This window comes from Cydia splendana, chromosome 26 (genome assembly GCF_910591565.1).
Source record: "Cydia splendana chromosome 26, ilCydSple1.2, whole genome shotgun sequence".
Lineage (NCBI taxonomy): Eukaryota > Metazoa > Arthropoda > Insecta > Lepidoptera > Tortricidae > Cydia > Cydia splendana.
The window spans coordinates 8,186,345-8,204,344 of NC_085985.1; the positions used below are offsets into that span (position 1 = coordinate 8,186,345).

Below are 18,000 nucleotides of genomic sequence, written 5' to 3' on the forward strand. Positions count from 1 at the left end.
GATTCTTAGCTGGTCATGAGCAGATACAGACCGGGAGACCTCGAGAGCCACGTCTCATTTAGTGGGGGGGAGGGGGGGAAGTTCGACGCCGCCGCGCTTCACTTGGAGCAACATTTCTCTAAAACTATACCTATTAGGGAATGTAATATATCATTTTCGGATAAATTAAGGATGAGGAATCTAGTTTTGGAACAAAAACAATGCACTTTCTAACAAAAAAAAAGCATAAAGTAGAAAAGACTAAAAAACGTATTTTTGATTTTTTCATAATTACCAATTTTTTTTTAAAGTATACCAGGAATCTGAAAACAAAAAATACAGTCGTAAAGCTACACTTATTACGTTTAAGAAAATATATAGGTTAATATACAAAACTGTTGATAAATGGGAGATAAAAAATAATATTAAGCGTGGGCCAGAGTGATCTCAATACATAATATTATGAATGTGGGAAAGTTACTTATAATTTGTTCTACAATCGTTTATTTTTTAATAATTTCGTAAATAACTCGTAAACGGTAGCCCACAGCAAAAAAATATCTTTTACGTAAATAATCTGTTTAAGATTTCTTATAAAATAAGTGCTCCTTTTTTTCGCTAAGGTCAATATTAAAAAAAATATTGAAGGGAGAAAATAAATACTAAGGTCCTCTTTTTTAGTCATTCGTAAATAACTCGTAAAGGATGTCCAATAGCAAAAAATATTTTAACACAAGAATAATTAGCATAAAATTTCCTACAAAAAAGGTTATTCAAACTTTTTCGCTAGGATCAATATTTAAAAAGGGGACCTTAGAATTTATTTTCTCTCTTTAATATCGTTTTTAATATTGATCCTAGCGAAAAAGTTCGAATGACCTTTTTTGTAGGAAATTTTATGTAAATTATTCATGTACTAAAAATTGTTTTGCTATTGGCCTTCGTTTACGAGTTATTTACGAATGACTAAAAAAGGGGACCTAAGTATTTATTTTCTCCCTTCAATATTTTTTTTAATATTGATGGTACCGAAAAACAGTAGTACTTATTTTATAAGAAATCTGAAACAGATTATTTACGTAAAAGATATTTTTTTGCTGTGGGCTACCGTTTACGAGTTATTTACGAAAAACAAGAAAAATAAACGATTGTAGAACAAATTATAAGTAACTTTCCCACATTCATCATATTTTGTATTGAGATCACTCTGACCCACGCTTAATATTATTTTTTATCTCCCATTTATCAACAGTTTTGTATATTAAACTATATATTTTCTTAAACGTAATAAGTGTAGCTTTACGACTGTATTTTTTGTTTTCAGATTCCTGCTATACTTTAAAAAAAAATTGGTAATTATGAAAAAATCAAAAATACGTTTTTTAGTCTTTTCTACTTTATGCTTTTTTTTGTTAGAAAGTGCATTGTTTTTGTTCCAAAACTAGATTCCTCATCCTTAATTTATCCGAAAATGATATATTACATTCCCTAATAGGTATAGTTTTAGAGAAATGTTGCTCCAAGTGAAGCGCGGCGGCGTCGAACTTCCCCCCCCCCCCCCCCCCCCACTAAATGAGACGTGGCTCTCGAGGTCTCCCGGTCTGTATCTGCTCAAGACCAGCTAAGAATCAACTGTGCCAAGTTTCAGCGCATAGTCTCAAAGTGCAAGGTCCCCATACAACGGTGTGCAGTAACAAAGCAGCTACGTTCAACGCCATGAGAATCATCGTGTGACCTTGAAAGTAAAGGGTCACCCATTAATTACATTTTGTGACCCCTCCCCCCCACCTTGTCACACCTGGTCACATTTGGCTAACCCCTCCCCCCCTGGTGTGACATCACATATTTGGCAATTTTGTTTTCAATGAAATCAACAATTTAAATTGGTTTTTATCACTTTAACAAAAAAAAATGTTAGAAATTTATTACACGAAGCCGATTAGGAATAAAAATACATCCATAAAAATGATTATATTTGCAAAAACTAGTTATTTAACTATTAACAGCTTAGAGAATATAACCAACGGAGTGGTCATTAACAGGCGTTCCCCTCTGTCGAAAATAGGCGGCTAATGGTCAACCACATGTCAACCACATGTATGGACTGACGTTTATCTGACATGGCTATGTTTACGTTACGTATACATTTGATGTGCCCTCCCCCGCAAAAAACGGCAGACTATTTTGTACCGAAAATTATACACATGGCGTCTCCGTTTGGTTATATCCTCTAAGATTAACAGCGAATAAAAAAATCAAAACCATTTTCGGTTACAGATGTAGTTAAAGTGACGTCACAAAGTTTGTGACTCCGCCCTCCCCTTTGTCACATTTTCTCGACCAATAATCGTGTGACGTAATTAATGGATGAGCTCTAATCAATACGTCAACGTTATTATTAGTACTTCTCCAATTTTTATAGAAGAAACTTTTGAAGCTTATAAACTGAACACGCAAGAAAGTGGCCCAAGGGCGAGTACGAACAAGCTTCAGCAGTCGCCGAGGTCACCATACCCTAAAGATTCTCCTGGTTACCTACTCTAATTACGAGGTATGAGGATGTCGTTTAGACATGTGATACTTCAAACTGCTCTGTTGAACGAAACCGTCCCCACACAGCGGACACACCCAAGCCCTATCATCCAAGTGTATCATGACGTGAGTTTTCAAGTTGTTCTTCCATCTAAACGCCTTCCCACAGAACGTGCACTTGTGTTTCCGCAGCTCCGTATGCTTGATAGCGTGCTGACTCAATCTGTACTTGGAAACGAATTGCATGCTGCATATTTCGCAGGTGTAAGATTTTTCACCCATGTGATAGACTTTCTGATGCTTTAGTACTTGGAAGGGGTAGGCGAATTTCTTGCCGCAGGCGCCGCAGGAGGGGGCGGGCCAGCCGTGGACGGTTTCTAGATGGAACGCTCGCATGTGAGCGGGAACCTTGAGGTGGCATAGATGGCAGGAGCGTAGCTTAGGGCGAAGCTTAAGGTGAACATGCCTGTAGTGTTGGCTGAAGTGGCTCCGTTTCTTGAAGCCACTACCGCATTCATCACAAGTGTATGTTTCGGAACCGTCGTCTTCCACTGTGAGGGTAAAATTGTTGTTGAACCCTAGAAAAGAACGAGAGGTGAAATGGCATCGGTTCCTGAGGCTCTTGAGGCGTTGGGTTATTAGTTTGTAAGCAGTTTAATTGACGCTTTGAATTGTAATTGACACGATCATTCGAATGGCGAAATATTAAATAAAAATGTCATATTTAAAGTAATATATTTATTAATTAAATCAACTTCATACTCCGATTAAATTGCTAACAGCTTTAGACGGACATAAATTTCTAATCTTTAATCTTTCACTAGGCCGGAATTTTCTTTGTAACATCGCGACACGCAAACCGATTTTGACTAAATAAATAACGCTGCAAAATGTCATTGGTCTTCACGCACAGCAAGTGTTTGCGGCATATAAAGACGGATAGTTGCATTCATTCTGTTGCTTAACTGGCAAGACCCATTATTTTAAGAATAACGTTATCTCTTAAGGTCAACATCGACTCCTCTATGATTCCTCAGCGCATGCTGTTTCAGCGTAGACTTCTGTACAAACGCCTTGTCACACACCGGACAAGTATATCTTTTATCCCCTGTATGAATCTTCACGTGGTCTTTCAGGTTATTCTCCCACCGAAACTCTCTGCTACACTGCTCGCATTTATACTTCTTAACACTAGAATGCGTCGCCATATGCAGTCTTAAGCTTAAATTGTTGAAGAAGCTCTTCGAGCACATTTTGCAGTTAACAGTTTTCTCTCCCATGTGAACTTTCTTCTGGTGTTCCAGAACATGGCACGGAAAGCGAAATTTCTTGTTACATACTCCACAAGTCGGCGCTGGTATTCCATGGGCTTCCTCTAAATGGTAGGCTCTCAAATACCCTGGAACTTTGGCATCACAGTGAGGACATTTCCGTTCTCTAGGTCGTTTTTTGAGATGGACGAACCGGTAGTGTTGAGAGACGAGCGGTTGGGAGAGGAATGATTTCTCGCATTCGTTGCATGCGTACTTGTTGTCCGTTGTTAGTGTGTAATATTTGGCTCGCGGTGGCCTTCCTAGAAAAGAAACAGGGCGTCATAGGCTGTTTAGACATCACTGAGGAACACATCTTGCCAAAAAATATGGTTGTCTGTAAAGTCGGTTTACGGACGATAATTTTGCGCGATAACGTCATAAGAAAACATTACCATTACATTACGTAACGTTACCATGGAGATATTTCCACAACGTGCCACTTTTTCGTGTGTGCTACCGGTGTTCATCGATTTATAAGACGTTATCACGTCAAAAGCGGGTTATTATTTCATAGTATTGGTTGGCCTGATTATTTCAGTATTTTCGGTTGGGGTAGTTTCGGTTGCTAGTTTATGTAACAGTTAAAATGCATTGGCTATAGAGCCGTCTAGCGACAAGACTGGTAGGCAACACTCCCTAAGTAACTACAACAATGTAAAGGAATGAATATTAGAGTGTTTATTGTCTATTAGAGTAAACATTCTTCAATAAATCAGTGAAATCACTCACTTTTAAAAGATATGAAGTACCCACATGTCGTTTCTCGATACCAAAGATACATTAATTGGGTAAGATGCGTAAAATCTATGTCAATATCGTGCTTCAAATTTGACAGGTAAACGAGATGGCGCTGTACAGCTCCATACATTTTGCGGTAACTCTGATTATCGAAAAGTTGACGTTTGACAATTCAGTGACCGCATAACAGATGGCGCAGTACAGCGCCATCTATTTTGAATGTCAAACTAAGGGCCACGTTTTTTTCTTAGACTCTATTACAATCAATTTTCTTTGTCAATACGGACGAGGTTATTTCATTTGATTGTTACTTTCATATTCTGAGATTATTTTGAATAATATTTCTTAAGGTCGCATTGGTTACAGGTAAAAAAGTGGTAAAAGAAAAATTATCAGGCTTTAAATAAAAGAAACATGTCATACTATGTATGTATAATAACCATATATCTACATAATAAAATTAACAGTCTTATATACCTATGTACAATGTACAATTTATTACGTATTTTCAATATGCTTTCAAACTTAAAAATAATGTACTTAGTGATGTTTTATGCAAAATAATCTAAGGTACCATTAAATAGAATTATAATATAAAAACTGGTAATGCAAGATTTTCAATACCATACGGCCATACTGAAAGTTTCTGGATTCTGATATGTGAGACCACTTCTAATATAATTTTTCTAAGTGGCCATTTGTGGAATTTTCAGTATGACCTAAGTAAAAATGGCCGAGTTCATGAAATTGATGGATTATGTCCTTTACAAATACAGTCATCTTTATTGCTGTTGATACATGTATCATCATATCATCAACATTAATAAGTAAAGAAGTCTTGCTCCTTGACGACGAAGAAATTAACACAAGATATTTCAAGAAAAAAGGTTATGTGGTGACAAAGCGTTCATTTGTTTACACGCTTCAATGTATAATAATAAATCCCTATATTTTATAACATAATACAGATCACTACAAGTCAAATATAAAATAAATTGATTTTTTTTTATAGTAGCAGATTTATTCTAGTATAATAATAATGTTTATCTACACACATATCATAAATCCTCTATGATTATTGCGTAATAGAAATGACAATATCTATGCCATAATGACACTCAAATTTCGAATATCTCTGACGCACAAAGGAATTTTCATTTGACTATATATCTAGTATCAATCGATGTGAAATCGCTGGCCCAATATTACAGTGTTCTATGTTACATTTTCAAGATAGTTGAAATTCGACTCAATGTCACTATGACAATGTTCAAATGTCAGTTCACTAAAAGTGATAAATAGTACTCTGTAATAATGGGCCAGCGAAATGTCAATTGCACATGGTGTGATCAAATGGCGCTATGGCGATCGTAACATGCGGTTTTTCAACGCATTACAGAGAGCTTATAATATGTGTGTAGGCAGATACAGTAGTGTATTTAACTGTACATGTATAGGAATCAAAACACAAATGTGATGTTTTTATGAAACTCGCTTTCTGCTCGTTTCATAAAGCCATGTTCGTATTTTAATGCCTTTCATTATGTAGCAGTCACATAAACTAATAATATTGCACAGTTTACCATTGCACTGATAAGAAACCAAATTAAACGTGTTCTTCAGTTATCACATCTTGTCAAAAAATGTTATATATGAGTTATGCCTTAAGATCATTCCAGAGAGCCAGGCGATGGGTAGGCAGAAACCTCAACATATATCTCATTATCCCTATTGAATTAATCTGGAAATTCTAAGATTCAACTCAGTAACAATGATTAAAGTGCGGCACTTACGGCGCGTAAACTAGCCTGCGCGTATAGTTACAATGTGGACTATTGACGTTACATCCAATTCAGCCGACCTAAACTATGTATTCAATTATAATAATGACATAGAAGCTCTCTGAACGGTTTAAGAGTTCGGTTTGGCTGGTCAACTTCATTGTATAGCTATTAGAGTCGATTTTTATGCCGATTGTCGCCGACTACCAGTCAGAAGATTGCGTATCCGATCCAGACATAGCTTTTATTACCACAGTCGTAGGACTAGCTACTAAATTATTAGGAGTAAGAAGGTGTTATAAAAGTGGCGTGTTATTAATGTTATTGTTCTCTGATACTTCAGAAATCTATTAATTTGATACCTGTAATTTAAACAAATTGTGTATCAACGTTACTTTCTTACACGTTTTGAATTGACAAATCTTAAAATTTGCTTTTAAGCGGTAAAGTGCAAAAAGTTTGTAACTTATGCAAAAGTGAAAATTGGTTAAAATGGCATTGATATAGAATTGAGAATCGACCTAAACTTTGTGGAATATAAATCGCATTGGATAAAATTATAAATCTCATCGTATGTCCTCTAAAAGGAGCTGCAAAAATATTGCATTAAAGTCCAATATAATAGATTAAAACTAAATAAAACAAAATTCCTTTACCTTAAAAGTCCATAGTCCCTTAACAAATCAGTCACTGGTTCATACACTAAAAGTTCACTTCGGGATGATATTTGGCCATATGATAGTTCAGACTAGCCTTCTGCACGAACGCCTGACCGCACACAGAGCACACTTTCCTCCTATCCCCCGTGTGTATCCTTTCATGAAGATCCAAAGTAGTTTTCCTTAAGAAAGATTTCCTACAAAACTTGCAATGGTAATCCTTAACGGTTCTGTGCTTGAATTTATGCTTGTACATACCTTCGAAGCTAAACGATTCGTATTCGCAAAACTCACACTTGTACTTTTCGCCTAACATGTGGAAATTGTTGATATGTTTCCTGAGTTGTATTTTAGTGTTGAACGTGCCTTTGCAAGCGTTGCATTTGAAGCGATCATCTATGTTGTGTGTGTCGAGTTTGTGAACCGTGAGAGGGGCGAGAGTCATGAATTCTTTAGAACAGTACTGGCAGACGTAGCGCGGGATCTTGTAGTGTTTCGTTTTGACGTGGAAGCGTAGTGAGAATATTTTGTAGTATTTTTTGTCGCACCGCGTGCAGAGGTAAGCGTCGCCCTCCTTCCTAAAGTCGTCATCGCGTAGGCGGAACTTTGGCGCGCGCGGCGCCTTGACGCCTGAAGACAGAAAAACATTACTTTTATCTCGTCTTCGTTCCTCTGCGCTTTTGCTTAGTCATAGACAGGTTACTGCACAACATATGTGTTAAGGGGCGTGTCGGTGACTCTCGCTTTAACATAGCCTTGTCTCACTCTTACATTGGGAGCATGACGGCGTAAGGTCATTGACGTCGGTATCTTGTACAGATTGGTTCCTTGTCATTACATGCGCGTTCTTGAAAACAAGTGCAGATAACCTAGTTCAGTGCATATTTTTGCGTTAACGAAGTTTCTTTAGTCCTTTTTTGGGGGTAAAGCTCTTCACTGTTCAATATAAGATTAAATCAAACTAAAAAAAACCTTTCGTTTGCGAAGTATAAATATAAGAACGAGTTAAAGTTTTGTATCCCAAGTAAATATAACTTTTCGTCGCCAACAGTAAAAGTCGCAGGCGTTTTTATAGAGGTTCAAGTCAAAGTAAAAAGGATTATAAATCCTATATCAAAAGAAAAATTGTTTTTCTAAAGTACAACGTAATTAGCAAAATTTCCGAGTGGATTAATTGCCTACATAATGAATCGAAACGAAACCTGTCAATTTCAAAATAAAATCACCTAAAACTTTTGTAAATGTTTTCGTAGAAAAGCAATTTTGATGATAAACTCATCAAAAATTTGTCGTGAGATCAAATATGTCCGTAAATAATGCGAATATAATACATGTGGCTGCCAGAACACAACACGAGAAGGTATAACGTTTCGAAAATATGGCTGGCTTATTACAGTTACTTATAAACGTGTTTACAATTTATCATCTAATATAAGGTACATGTGGAGAAGACCGTTTATAGGCGTACGGCGCCCGCACCTTCCCCGCCGTCCTTAGTCGTCCTACCCCGTCGCCCCCGTACCGCGCAGGCGAGCACTCATTTAAGCGGTCGGTCTATAGAAGCTCTTTGGTCGCTTCTAACTCTGCTTTTCTACGCACACTCCTTACAGAAGGTCGGTAGAGCAGGAGGAAAGCGGGAATACGGGGGTTCTTGTCCTACGACGGTCTTCCCATTAATACATTTTATACGCTGGATTTACCCACATTGGCCTTAATTAGAATAACATAAGATGAAAAATCGTATACATGTTTAATGGTAATTGTTACCATGCCTGAATTACGCTACACGTTTCCAAAATCGAAGATCGTTGTGCCTACTCGTGGTATCAGAAATATCACAATAACACCAAACAAGCATAGAAAAAAATGTAGTACAGATTTGAAGTGCAGGATATCGTTTAATTTTAATTGATATGCTTATTAAAAGTTTATCTATACAATATAGCATAGTGCCACCACTTCCCGGATATCTCCTGAAAAAATTGACTTTTGGTAAAAATTCAATTTATCCTAAACTCTTTGATGTTGTTTTACAAATAATCTTGATTATTTCTAGTCCGGTAGTCGGCTGTATGAAACCCAACTGATAAAAAAATAGAAAATACCTACTCTGTGGGGGTAGCTGACTTTTAGTAGCTTCAACTGCTACTTTACTGCTTTTGCTGCTTTTTGACGGCCTCCTAGCCTAGTCGGTAGTAACCCTGCCTACGAAGCAGTAGGTCCCGGATTCGAATCCTGATAAGGGCATTTATTTGTGTGTTTATCACAAATATTTGTTCCAGAGTTATGGATTTTTTCTATGTATATAAGTATTTATATATTATATATATCGTCGTCTAGTACCCACAACACAAGCCTCATTGAGCTTACCGTGGGACTAGATCGATCTGTGTGTAATTGTCCTATAATATTTATTATTATTATTTATTTAACTGCTCTTGGTCGGCCGCAGCTTAACATGGCAAATTTTGTGCAAAAGGTATAAAAGTGGTACAAAAATTCATCAAAAAAAAACTGGATGGAATGAAACTTGTATATGGTAGGATAGCTGCCATTAAGGACAGTAAAAAAAAAAGTGGTCGGCCAAATCCTGTGTTGGTTCCTGTCTCCGACCGAATTTGTGGTACCCCGTGACAGCTACAATTTACCTCATCGAAAAATAGAATAAAAAGAAAACTGATTATAATAGGTAAATTAAATCTGTTGACATGTCTTGGTCTACCTCACCTGACAGTTTTTGCAGTCTCTAGGTGCCGGAGGCCGGATTCGAACCGGCGTTTCCAGCTTACGCGGCTAACTTACTAGGCCATCCGTGCTCAGCGGTACCCATCCCAAATTGTTGAGTTGAGAGAGAATTTGAAATAGACAGTTACTGTCATGGTAAATTATGTAGCTACAGTACATTTACTGCCATCTTTCAACAGAAGATAAAAACTTTTAGAACGCCATTTGACTTTGATCATTATTCTTTCACTGATATGTGTTAACTTGTTAAATATTAACGCCATCTACTCGAGAGTAGGCTGAAGGTTATGGCGCCATCGCTCGAAAAGATTGCACCATACCTTAGGCCTATAGTCGAGTAGATGGCGTTAATATTAATATTTAATAAGTTAACACATATCACTCATATCAGTGAAAGAATAAGGATCAAAGTCAAATGACGTTCTAACAGTTTTAATCTTCTGTCGAAAGATGGCAGTAAATTTACAGTGTCTACATAATTTACTTTGACAATCCGCCTCTATACACTCTATTCTCTTTGGTATATGCTATCATTGAAAGGTTAAAGCGTCTTTGACCAACTTAAGGGCGAGCAGTGCGTACGGCTTGCACCTCCTATACGAATCCCGCAAGAGAATTATTTTTATTTTCTTTTATCTAGTTTCTGTAGTAAATAATAGTATGACTGTGGTGGCACAATATGGCGTCAGTGACCACATTTCAAATCTGTACTTCGCGCGGTATTGTCAGTATGGAATCACACAATTTCCTTGTTTATGGTTTTCCTTATTAATAATATTATTAAACTGGAATATTTTTATGAAAATATAATACCTATAATAGGCAGGGTGACTACTATCGCCAGCCACGGAAAAAGCATACAATTCTGGCCCCCACCGATGACCCGCTGCCAGACACCCGAATATGCCGGCTAAGCCCCCAGGACAGTATAGAAAACTAATAGACCTAACTAAGATGCCAATCGTTTGCGCTACGAACGAAACGCTTTCTGTCTATCACTCTTAAACATGTGTGATATAGAGACGGATAGCGTCTCATTTCATTTCTCTGCCAACGATTGTCATCTTGCTAGGCCCCCAGGGTCTAAAACAGTGTTGTATGTAACTATTAGACCGCAGTTTGACTTCTGATCCTTGTAGTGGTGTTCCCAGGCTGAAAAGTGGTACCGTTACCCCCCTGTAGCCCTTTGAATTCCCCCCTCACATTTATCATTGGCCGTCGAAAAAACCTTTTTCACAAATCGAACATAATAGATTCTAGCTCTTAATTGCACAGATTGATATTGATTTTCTTTTTTACAAAAACTACCCATTATTTTCAGTTAATAAAACCTCCATACTAGCATAACGACGGCCCTATTTACCGGCCCTAATACACGTTATCAAACCCCGTTATCAGTGGTGAAATTTTATTGAAATGCAAGGGTTGGCACTCACTCCCCCGCCGTACGGGTAAAATTCCGCCAGCTATTGGGTAAAAGTACGCATGTGGGGTAATTGTTCGCACCAATATTTTTTTAATGGAATTCAATAAAATAGAGTTTAACGAATATTTATGAAATTGTCTGATCAATATTTTGGAACCACGTGAGATGCGGACGCAAAGCGAAAGCAGATCGACACGTCGCATTATTGATGTATAATTATAACCTCTATAGTTCATTTAATTCAAGTTTTGATGCAATAATAAAGCACTATTCAATATTTTAAGTAAAGTATTAATAGTTATTTAATATTGTTAAATTAGTACGTGGATTTATTTTATTGACAACTCCATTGAAATTTCCTTGATGCGAACAATTACCCTACATGCGTACTTTTACCCAATATCTTGCGGAATTTTACCCGCACGGTGGGGGAGTGAGTGCCAACCCTTTGCATTTCAATAAAATTTCACCACTGATAACGAGGTCTGCACATTATAATTGCAACATTATCAACTGTTTCTAAAAAAATTAAGGGGGTTTTAAGGATCATTTCTTTTTAGGGTTCCGTACCCAAAGGGTTAAAACGGGACCCTATTAGGTACTAAGACTCCACTGTCCGTCTGTCTGTCACCAGGCTGTATCTCATGGACCGTGATAGCTAGACAGTTGTAATTGTCACAGATGTATTTCTGTTGCCACTATAACAAAATATAATAAAAAGTATAGCCTCAGTGAGCGAGTCCGACTCGCACTTGTCCGTTTTTTTTTAATCCATAATCCTCGTGATTCTGAGAAGAAATAACCAAAAAGTTAACGGTTTTTTGAAAAAAAAAAATGGTGATTTATCTAATGCATTTAAACGAGCAATCCTTGTTTATTTATTTATATATATATTTCGGCGATCTCGGAAACGGCTCTAACGATTTCGATGAAATTTGCTTTAAGGGAGTTTTCGGGAGCGAAAAGTCGATCTAGCTAGGTATGGGCATTTTTGAGTTTTTATATGTTTTGCTCGGTCTTCCAGATATTTTTTAAAGTGTAAATGTGAAATTCTCGTGTTTTTGGCAGATATTTGATTGCGAACCCCATACTGACATTGCCGCGCTGTAAGCAAAAGTGGCACCTACCTTTCTTCTTCTCCCCGCTCACCGCTGCCTCGGTCAGATCCTCCGTCTCCTCCTGCAAATGACACAAGATTATAACGGCTGGCTATCAAAGGAATTTAAACAATAGGGAATATTAGGCAAAGCTCTGCGTAGGTGGCATGACTAGCACATACAGTAAACAAACCTCATTGCCATCATCAATCACACATCATGCGTTACTGGGTCAATCACATGGCCTACCGTGAAACACGACAATCGAAAGTTTGGTTTCTGCCTCTCTATCACTCTTCCTTATTCGAGCGATAGAGACGCAGATAAAGAAATTTCGATTTTCGCGTTTCGCGGTAGGCCACCTGTAAACAAACCGCCTCCGTGCATCAATGTCACAGTGAAAACTTGTCAAAAAGCTGTTTAAAGCCTATAGTTCGTTTTTTTTAGCATTAGAAATAAGGTAAACAATCTTGATGTGTCTTTTAATTGAAAAACACATTTTAAAAATAAGTTACGGCAAATATGTAACAATTATGAATCTAATACGATCTTTTATATTCTTCTGCTTTCATAAGTAATAGTTATTGATTTTTATAAAGCGTTTTTCAATTAAAAGACATGTCAAGATCGCTTACCTTCTTACAAGTTCTTTCTAATGCTAAAAAAAACGAACTATAATATGTATAAGTTACTCTATGGTTTACTAAACAAATTAGTGCTGCACTCTGGCGGCAGAACATTGCAGTAATACTCCCTATTTAAACCTTCTACCGGTCTGTATTTTTGATATAACCGGCACTTATTAACTATTACAAAAATCTTAACCTAAATCAAACTAAACCCTAAACTAAATAACTACCACAAGAACTCACAAAATACGCCCCGCGCCCCTCCAGATGCAAAGGAGCCCATCACTCCCGCCGCGTTGCCACGTTGAACAGCGATGGACAACCTTTATAAAAGAAACGACCCGGAGCGAGGGTCATGACCACTCTCCCGCAAACGTCTGGCCTTCCTTCTTCCTCGCGTTATCCCGGCATTTTGCCACGGCTCATGGGAGTCTGGGGTCACCTTGACAACTAATCCCCAGAATTGACGTAGGCACTAGTTTTTACGAAAGCGACTGCCATCTGACCTTCCAACCCAGAGGGTAAACCAGGCCTTATTGGGATTAGTCCGGTTTCCTCAAGATGTTTTCCTTCACCGAAAAGCAACTGGTAAATATCAAATGATATTTCGTACATAAGTTCCGAAAAACTCATTGGTACGAACCGGGGCTTGAACCCGCGACCTCCGGATTGAATGTCGCACGCTCCTACCGCTAGGCCACCAGCGGTAAGAGCGTGCGCTAGCACCAGGTCTGGCCACTTTCTATAAACGACTTGGCCTCGGCTCACCAACAGCCAGTGGTTTCCACGGCAAAACGCCTTACGACCGGTCTGACCTAGTGGGTGACCCTGCCTGAGAAGCCGATGGTCCTGGGTTCGACTCCCGGTAAGGGCATTTATTTGTGTGATGAACACAGATATTTGTTCCTGAGTCATGTAGTGTACGGACAAGTGGTGGCATTTTGAACAGAGCGGGAAATGGAGTCGCCTAGGTGCATTTTATGATTGATGAATAATGATTAAATAATTTTTCGAAAACATATTTATTACACTTTTTAATTCTTATTCAAGTAGTGCCAAAGTTTATTTATTTATTTATTCAAGTATCTGCTGCGATGTTTACCTAATGGGGTTGGCAACTGTCAAAGGTTTGCCTAGATGGCGCCATCATAGCTTGCCCCTTTTTCTATGAGATTTGGCTTAAAGAGCTGGGCATCCAGGGTATTAAAAAAACAAAAATTTGACACAATTCTAGGGATTGACGGGGCAAGCTATGATGACGCCATCTGCTAAAAACTTCCACCGGCCAACCCCATTGTGCTAACACAATTATTTCACATGATATACAGTACACGCTATTGTTATCGTGATATACAAGATTATCGTATGGTTCAATCCACTTCAAAATTGACGATTCTGGTGGGTCATTCATATTGTTTCATTTACATTTCTGCTGTCGTGCTGTTTTCAATTATTAGCCTAGCGTATTACAACAACAAATATAGCAAACAGTTGTCTAAATCGACAACATCAAATTATTTTGTCGTATCTACAGCTTATAAAGTTTTTGGCCAGTAATTAATTAAGGTTGTTGTATATGGTTAAAAAGTATATTGATCGAATGTTAGAGAGCAAGAAAAATAGATTTTATAAGTAAAGTAAATGTCATATAAAATTTGAATTTATTCATTCAATCATAAAAAGTTAGTAGATAATAACGACTCCATTTCCCGCTCTGTTCAAAATGCCACCACTTGTCCGTACACTAGACTCATGGGTGTTTTCTATGTATTTAAGTATTTATAAATATGCATATATATCGTTGTCTAAGTACCCATAACGTAAGCCTTATTGAGCTTACTGTGGGACTTAGTCAATTTGTGTAATTATGTCGTATAATATTTATTTATTCATTTAATTTCTTAGATTAGGTTATTTATAATATGAATATAAAAGTAAAATATAAAAACACTTACAAAACAATAAAAAATACATATAAACACATTATAAAAAACCTAACCTAGGGTGCCACCAGCAGCGGGGCAAGGCCCAAGCTACCGGTGGTCAGGGCTGCAGAGAGAGGAACCGGCGGACTATCCGCGCCGTGTCCAAGATCACCGCCTTCTGCATCTGACCCTTGATCCAACCACCTAGCGATGTATCTCTCAAGATGTTGGTCGAGACTCTTCGCTATTAGACCATTCACTGAAACGACTATCGGGACAATGATCGTCGAATCAACATCCAAATTATTTATTTATTATTATTATTTACCTTGATAGATTTCTCCTTGGTCTTGGTTTTCTTGGCGGGGGCCTTCTTCGACTTGGGCTTGGGCTTGGCCTTGCCCTTACCCTTGCCCTTGGCTCGCGGCTCGGCCTCGACCTCAACGGTGATCATCTCTTCGTGCTCTTCGTGCTCTTCGTACGAGGAAGCGTCGTCATCTGAACATAAACCAATATAATAAATATATTTTATTTTATAAGCGTTTCTTTTTTTTTTGCCATTTTTGTATTATTTCTAGTCAGGATCGCGAGCCCTTTTCATCCTTATAGGAGAAAAAGTGTCCTAAAATTTCCATACATTTTTCAAACTTTCCTTTTTGTTACCGCCATAAAAAGTATATGGGTAAATGGCACAGACCAACCCCTATAGACATAGCTTATAGGACGACTCGCGGCCTCCACTCGTGCGAGCAATAGCGCTTATAAAATATTTCACGCGCGCCGCTCCGATCAGTTGCGTCCAAATTCACGACCTGTTAACAGTGTGCGCGTGTTTACGAAAATAAATCGCAATTTATTCAAATCATGGGATTTTGCAGTGTGAAATGGTGTGGCAAGTCATCTAAAACTTCCAGTTATAAAACAGATGGAATAACATTCCACAGGTAAGTCAAAATCACTATTTTGATGAAAATTATTTCTTGTCCGCGGGGTTCATTTTATACTGGTCAATATGGTTGTACTGAGCGGCAGTGAAGTAGCCCGTCCTTTTCCGGCAACTTGAAAATGCAATGTGCTATCCCTATCACGTCAACAACTAGTGATGTGACGGTGATGGTTTTGTCAATTGCGGTAAATTCGTGCTTTCGCTCGAACCATATTGTACCATTTTAAGAAATGTAAAAGATAATTGTGATTCTCTTTCATTTTTAATTGAGAATAAATAAAATTGATCTGTAAAATCTATAGTTTTAATTAGGTAGTTGGTAGTTTATCTTAGTAAGTATATATAGTATGTAGTTTAGTTTTTAGTTAGTAGTACCATTATTGAGGTAGCATCAGAAAATGATCATATTTTAGCAGGTTTTCAGAGCAACGCCCATGTGACATTCTCCTAGTTGCAAGCGCCATTAGTTAGTACTGTTAGTAGTATAGTTTCCATAGGCTGCGTTTGCCACCAAAGTGTATTTTTGAAATTCATGATTGATTTATTAATAATAAATGAATGATGTATTTTTTTTTTAAGAAGCCAGGTGAGCAGTTAGGTCACGAGATGGACCTGATGATGAACTTTGAAGAAGTGCAAGGGAACTCGGTGATGGTTTGTGATAGACACATGATGTGTGGGTTTGTTAGAATCCTCTAGGTGAGCAGTACGGTGGGGGGGCACGAGATGGACCTGATGATGAACTTTGAAGAAGTGCGAGGGAACTCGGTGTTGGTTTGTGATAGACACATGTTGTGTGGGTTTATTAGAATCCTCTAGGTGAGCAGTAAGGTGGGGGGCCACGAGCTGGACCTGATGATGAACTTTGAAGAAGTGCGAGGGAAATCGGTGTTGGTTTGTGATAGACACATGTTGTGTGGGTTTCTTAGAATCCTCTAGGTGAGCAGTAAGGTCTTGGGTCACGAGATGGACCTGATGATGAACTGAAATGGACTCCGACGAAATGTGAAATTTATTACACATTTATATTATTTTATATTTGTTTATGTTATTGCCGTAACCAAACTAATTTTACAGATGTGCTGGGATCATATACAAAATTGTCGCGTCGGTTTATTCGTAAACGTAGGTACTTAGATGCTTTAAATAGATTATGCATGGTTGTTTAGTATGAATTAGACTAGGAAAATAATACAGTATTTTTCATTAGCATGCATGCATTGGTGTATAGCGGCTTTTGCCTTTGTGTCAGTGACGTGGTGCCTCAACGGTACTACTGTAGAAAACAGCGTTAATAAAAACTGAATATCTGAGAGACCGAGCTTTGCACAGCAAACATAAAAAATCTAAAATGTGCGTTTTCCTAGAGTTAAAACGCCTCGCCTCCGTAAACCCCCATATAGCAAATTTCATCGAAATCGTTACAGTTTTTCTTATGTTTACAATCTTAGCTCATTAATAATATGCAAAGTAACATTTTTAGATACATTTTTAAAGTACCTAATGAATGATTATATTGTATGAATATTCTGAAGTAATTAATCTGTGGACTTTATTGATAACAATTATTTTACCGCAACAGATTACGGTACCATTGGTACCAGTACCACTGCAAGTAATGAACATGTCCCATCCCTACGCTTACACGTGTCAGCACGCCACGACCAATCGCAACGCCGGGAGCACCCCTCCCGCGCCTCACAGTTTGGTGATTTGCGTCGCGAACAAAATGGCCAATATTAGGTTTCTAGTCGGGTGTTCTGTGGTAAATGGTAACACAATAGAAAAAAACTCGGGGGCATTTTTTATCCCATTAGGATCGAAAGAGCTCGTGATTCTGAGCAGAAATAACACAAAAGTGGCAAAAAAGGTCACAATATATAAAAATGGCAAAAAATAAACGGAACACTCTTAAAACTTGCTGGCAAAAGCAAATGCCAGTCCGGACGGAATGATAAGATACATTAGATACATACCATCAAACTTCATGAAGGCATCATCATCATCTTCGTCCTCTTCAATGCTTTGGAATTCTTGCTTCATGTCAGCTAAAAACAAACAAATTAAGACATGATTAAAAAATATAAATAAATCAATAACCCATCTGGGGACATCTTACACAGATCAACCTAAAATCCAAACTAAGCAAAGCTTGTACTATGGGTGCTAGGCGACGATATACATACTTATATAGACAAATACATACTTATATACATAGAAAACACCCAGG

The 18,000-nt window shown here is 37.8% G+C and overlaps 1 protein-coding gene across 9 annotated transcripts in view; it reads right to left on the reverse strand.

Annotated features, from left to right (window-relative positions):
* The window catches only part of LOC134803263 (zinc finger protein 260-like), a 98,620-nt gene that overhangs the window by 76,748 nt on the left and 3,872 nt on the right, over positions 1-18,000 (reverse strand). For 7 of the 9 annotated variants that reach the window (XM_063776004.1, XM_063776007.1, XM_063776003.1 and 4 more), the window contains exons 4-6: positions 17,747-17,818; positions 15,153-15,322; positions 12,301-12,352 (exon numbers count right to left, since the gene is read on the reverse strand). In XM_063776004.1, the coding sequence (XP_063632074.1) occupies positions 12,301-12,352; positions 15,153-15,322; positions 17,747-17,818 (294 nt within the window). Of the gene's footprint in view, positions 1-2,238; positions 3,090-3,407; positions 4,085-12,300; positions 12,353-15,152; positions 15,323-17,746; positions 17,819-18,000 lie in introns of those variants that run through there. The other 2 variants (XM_063776010.1, XM_063776009.1) reach the window with 2 other exon arrangements.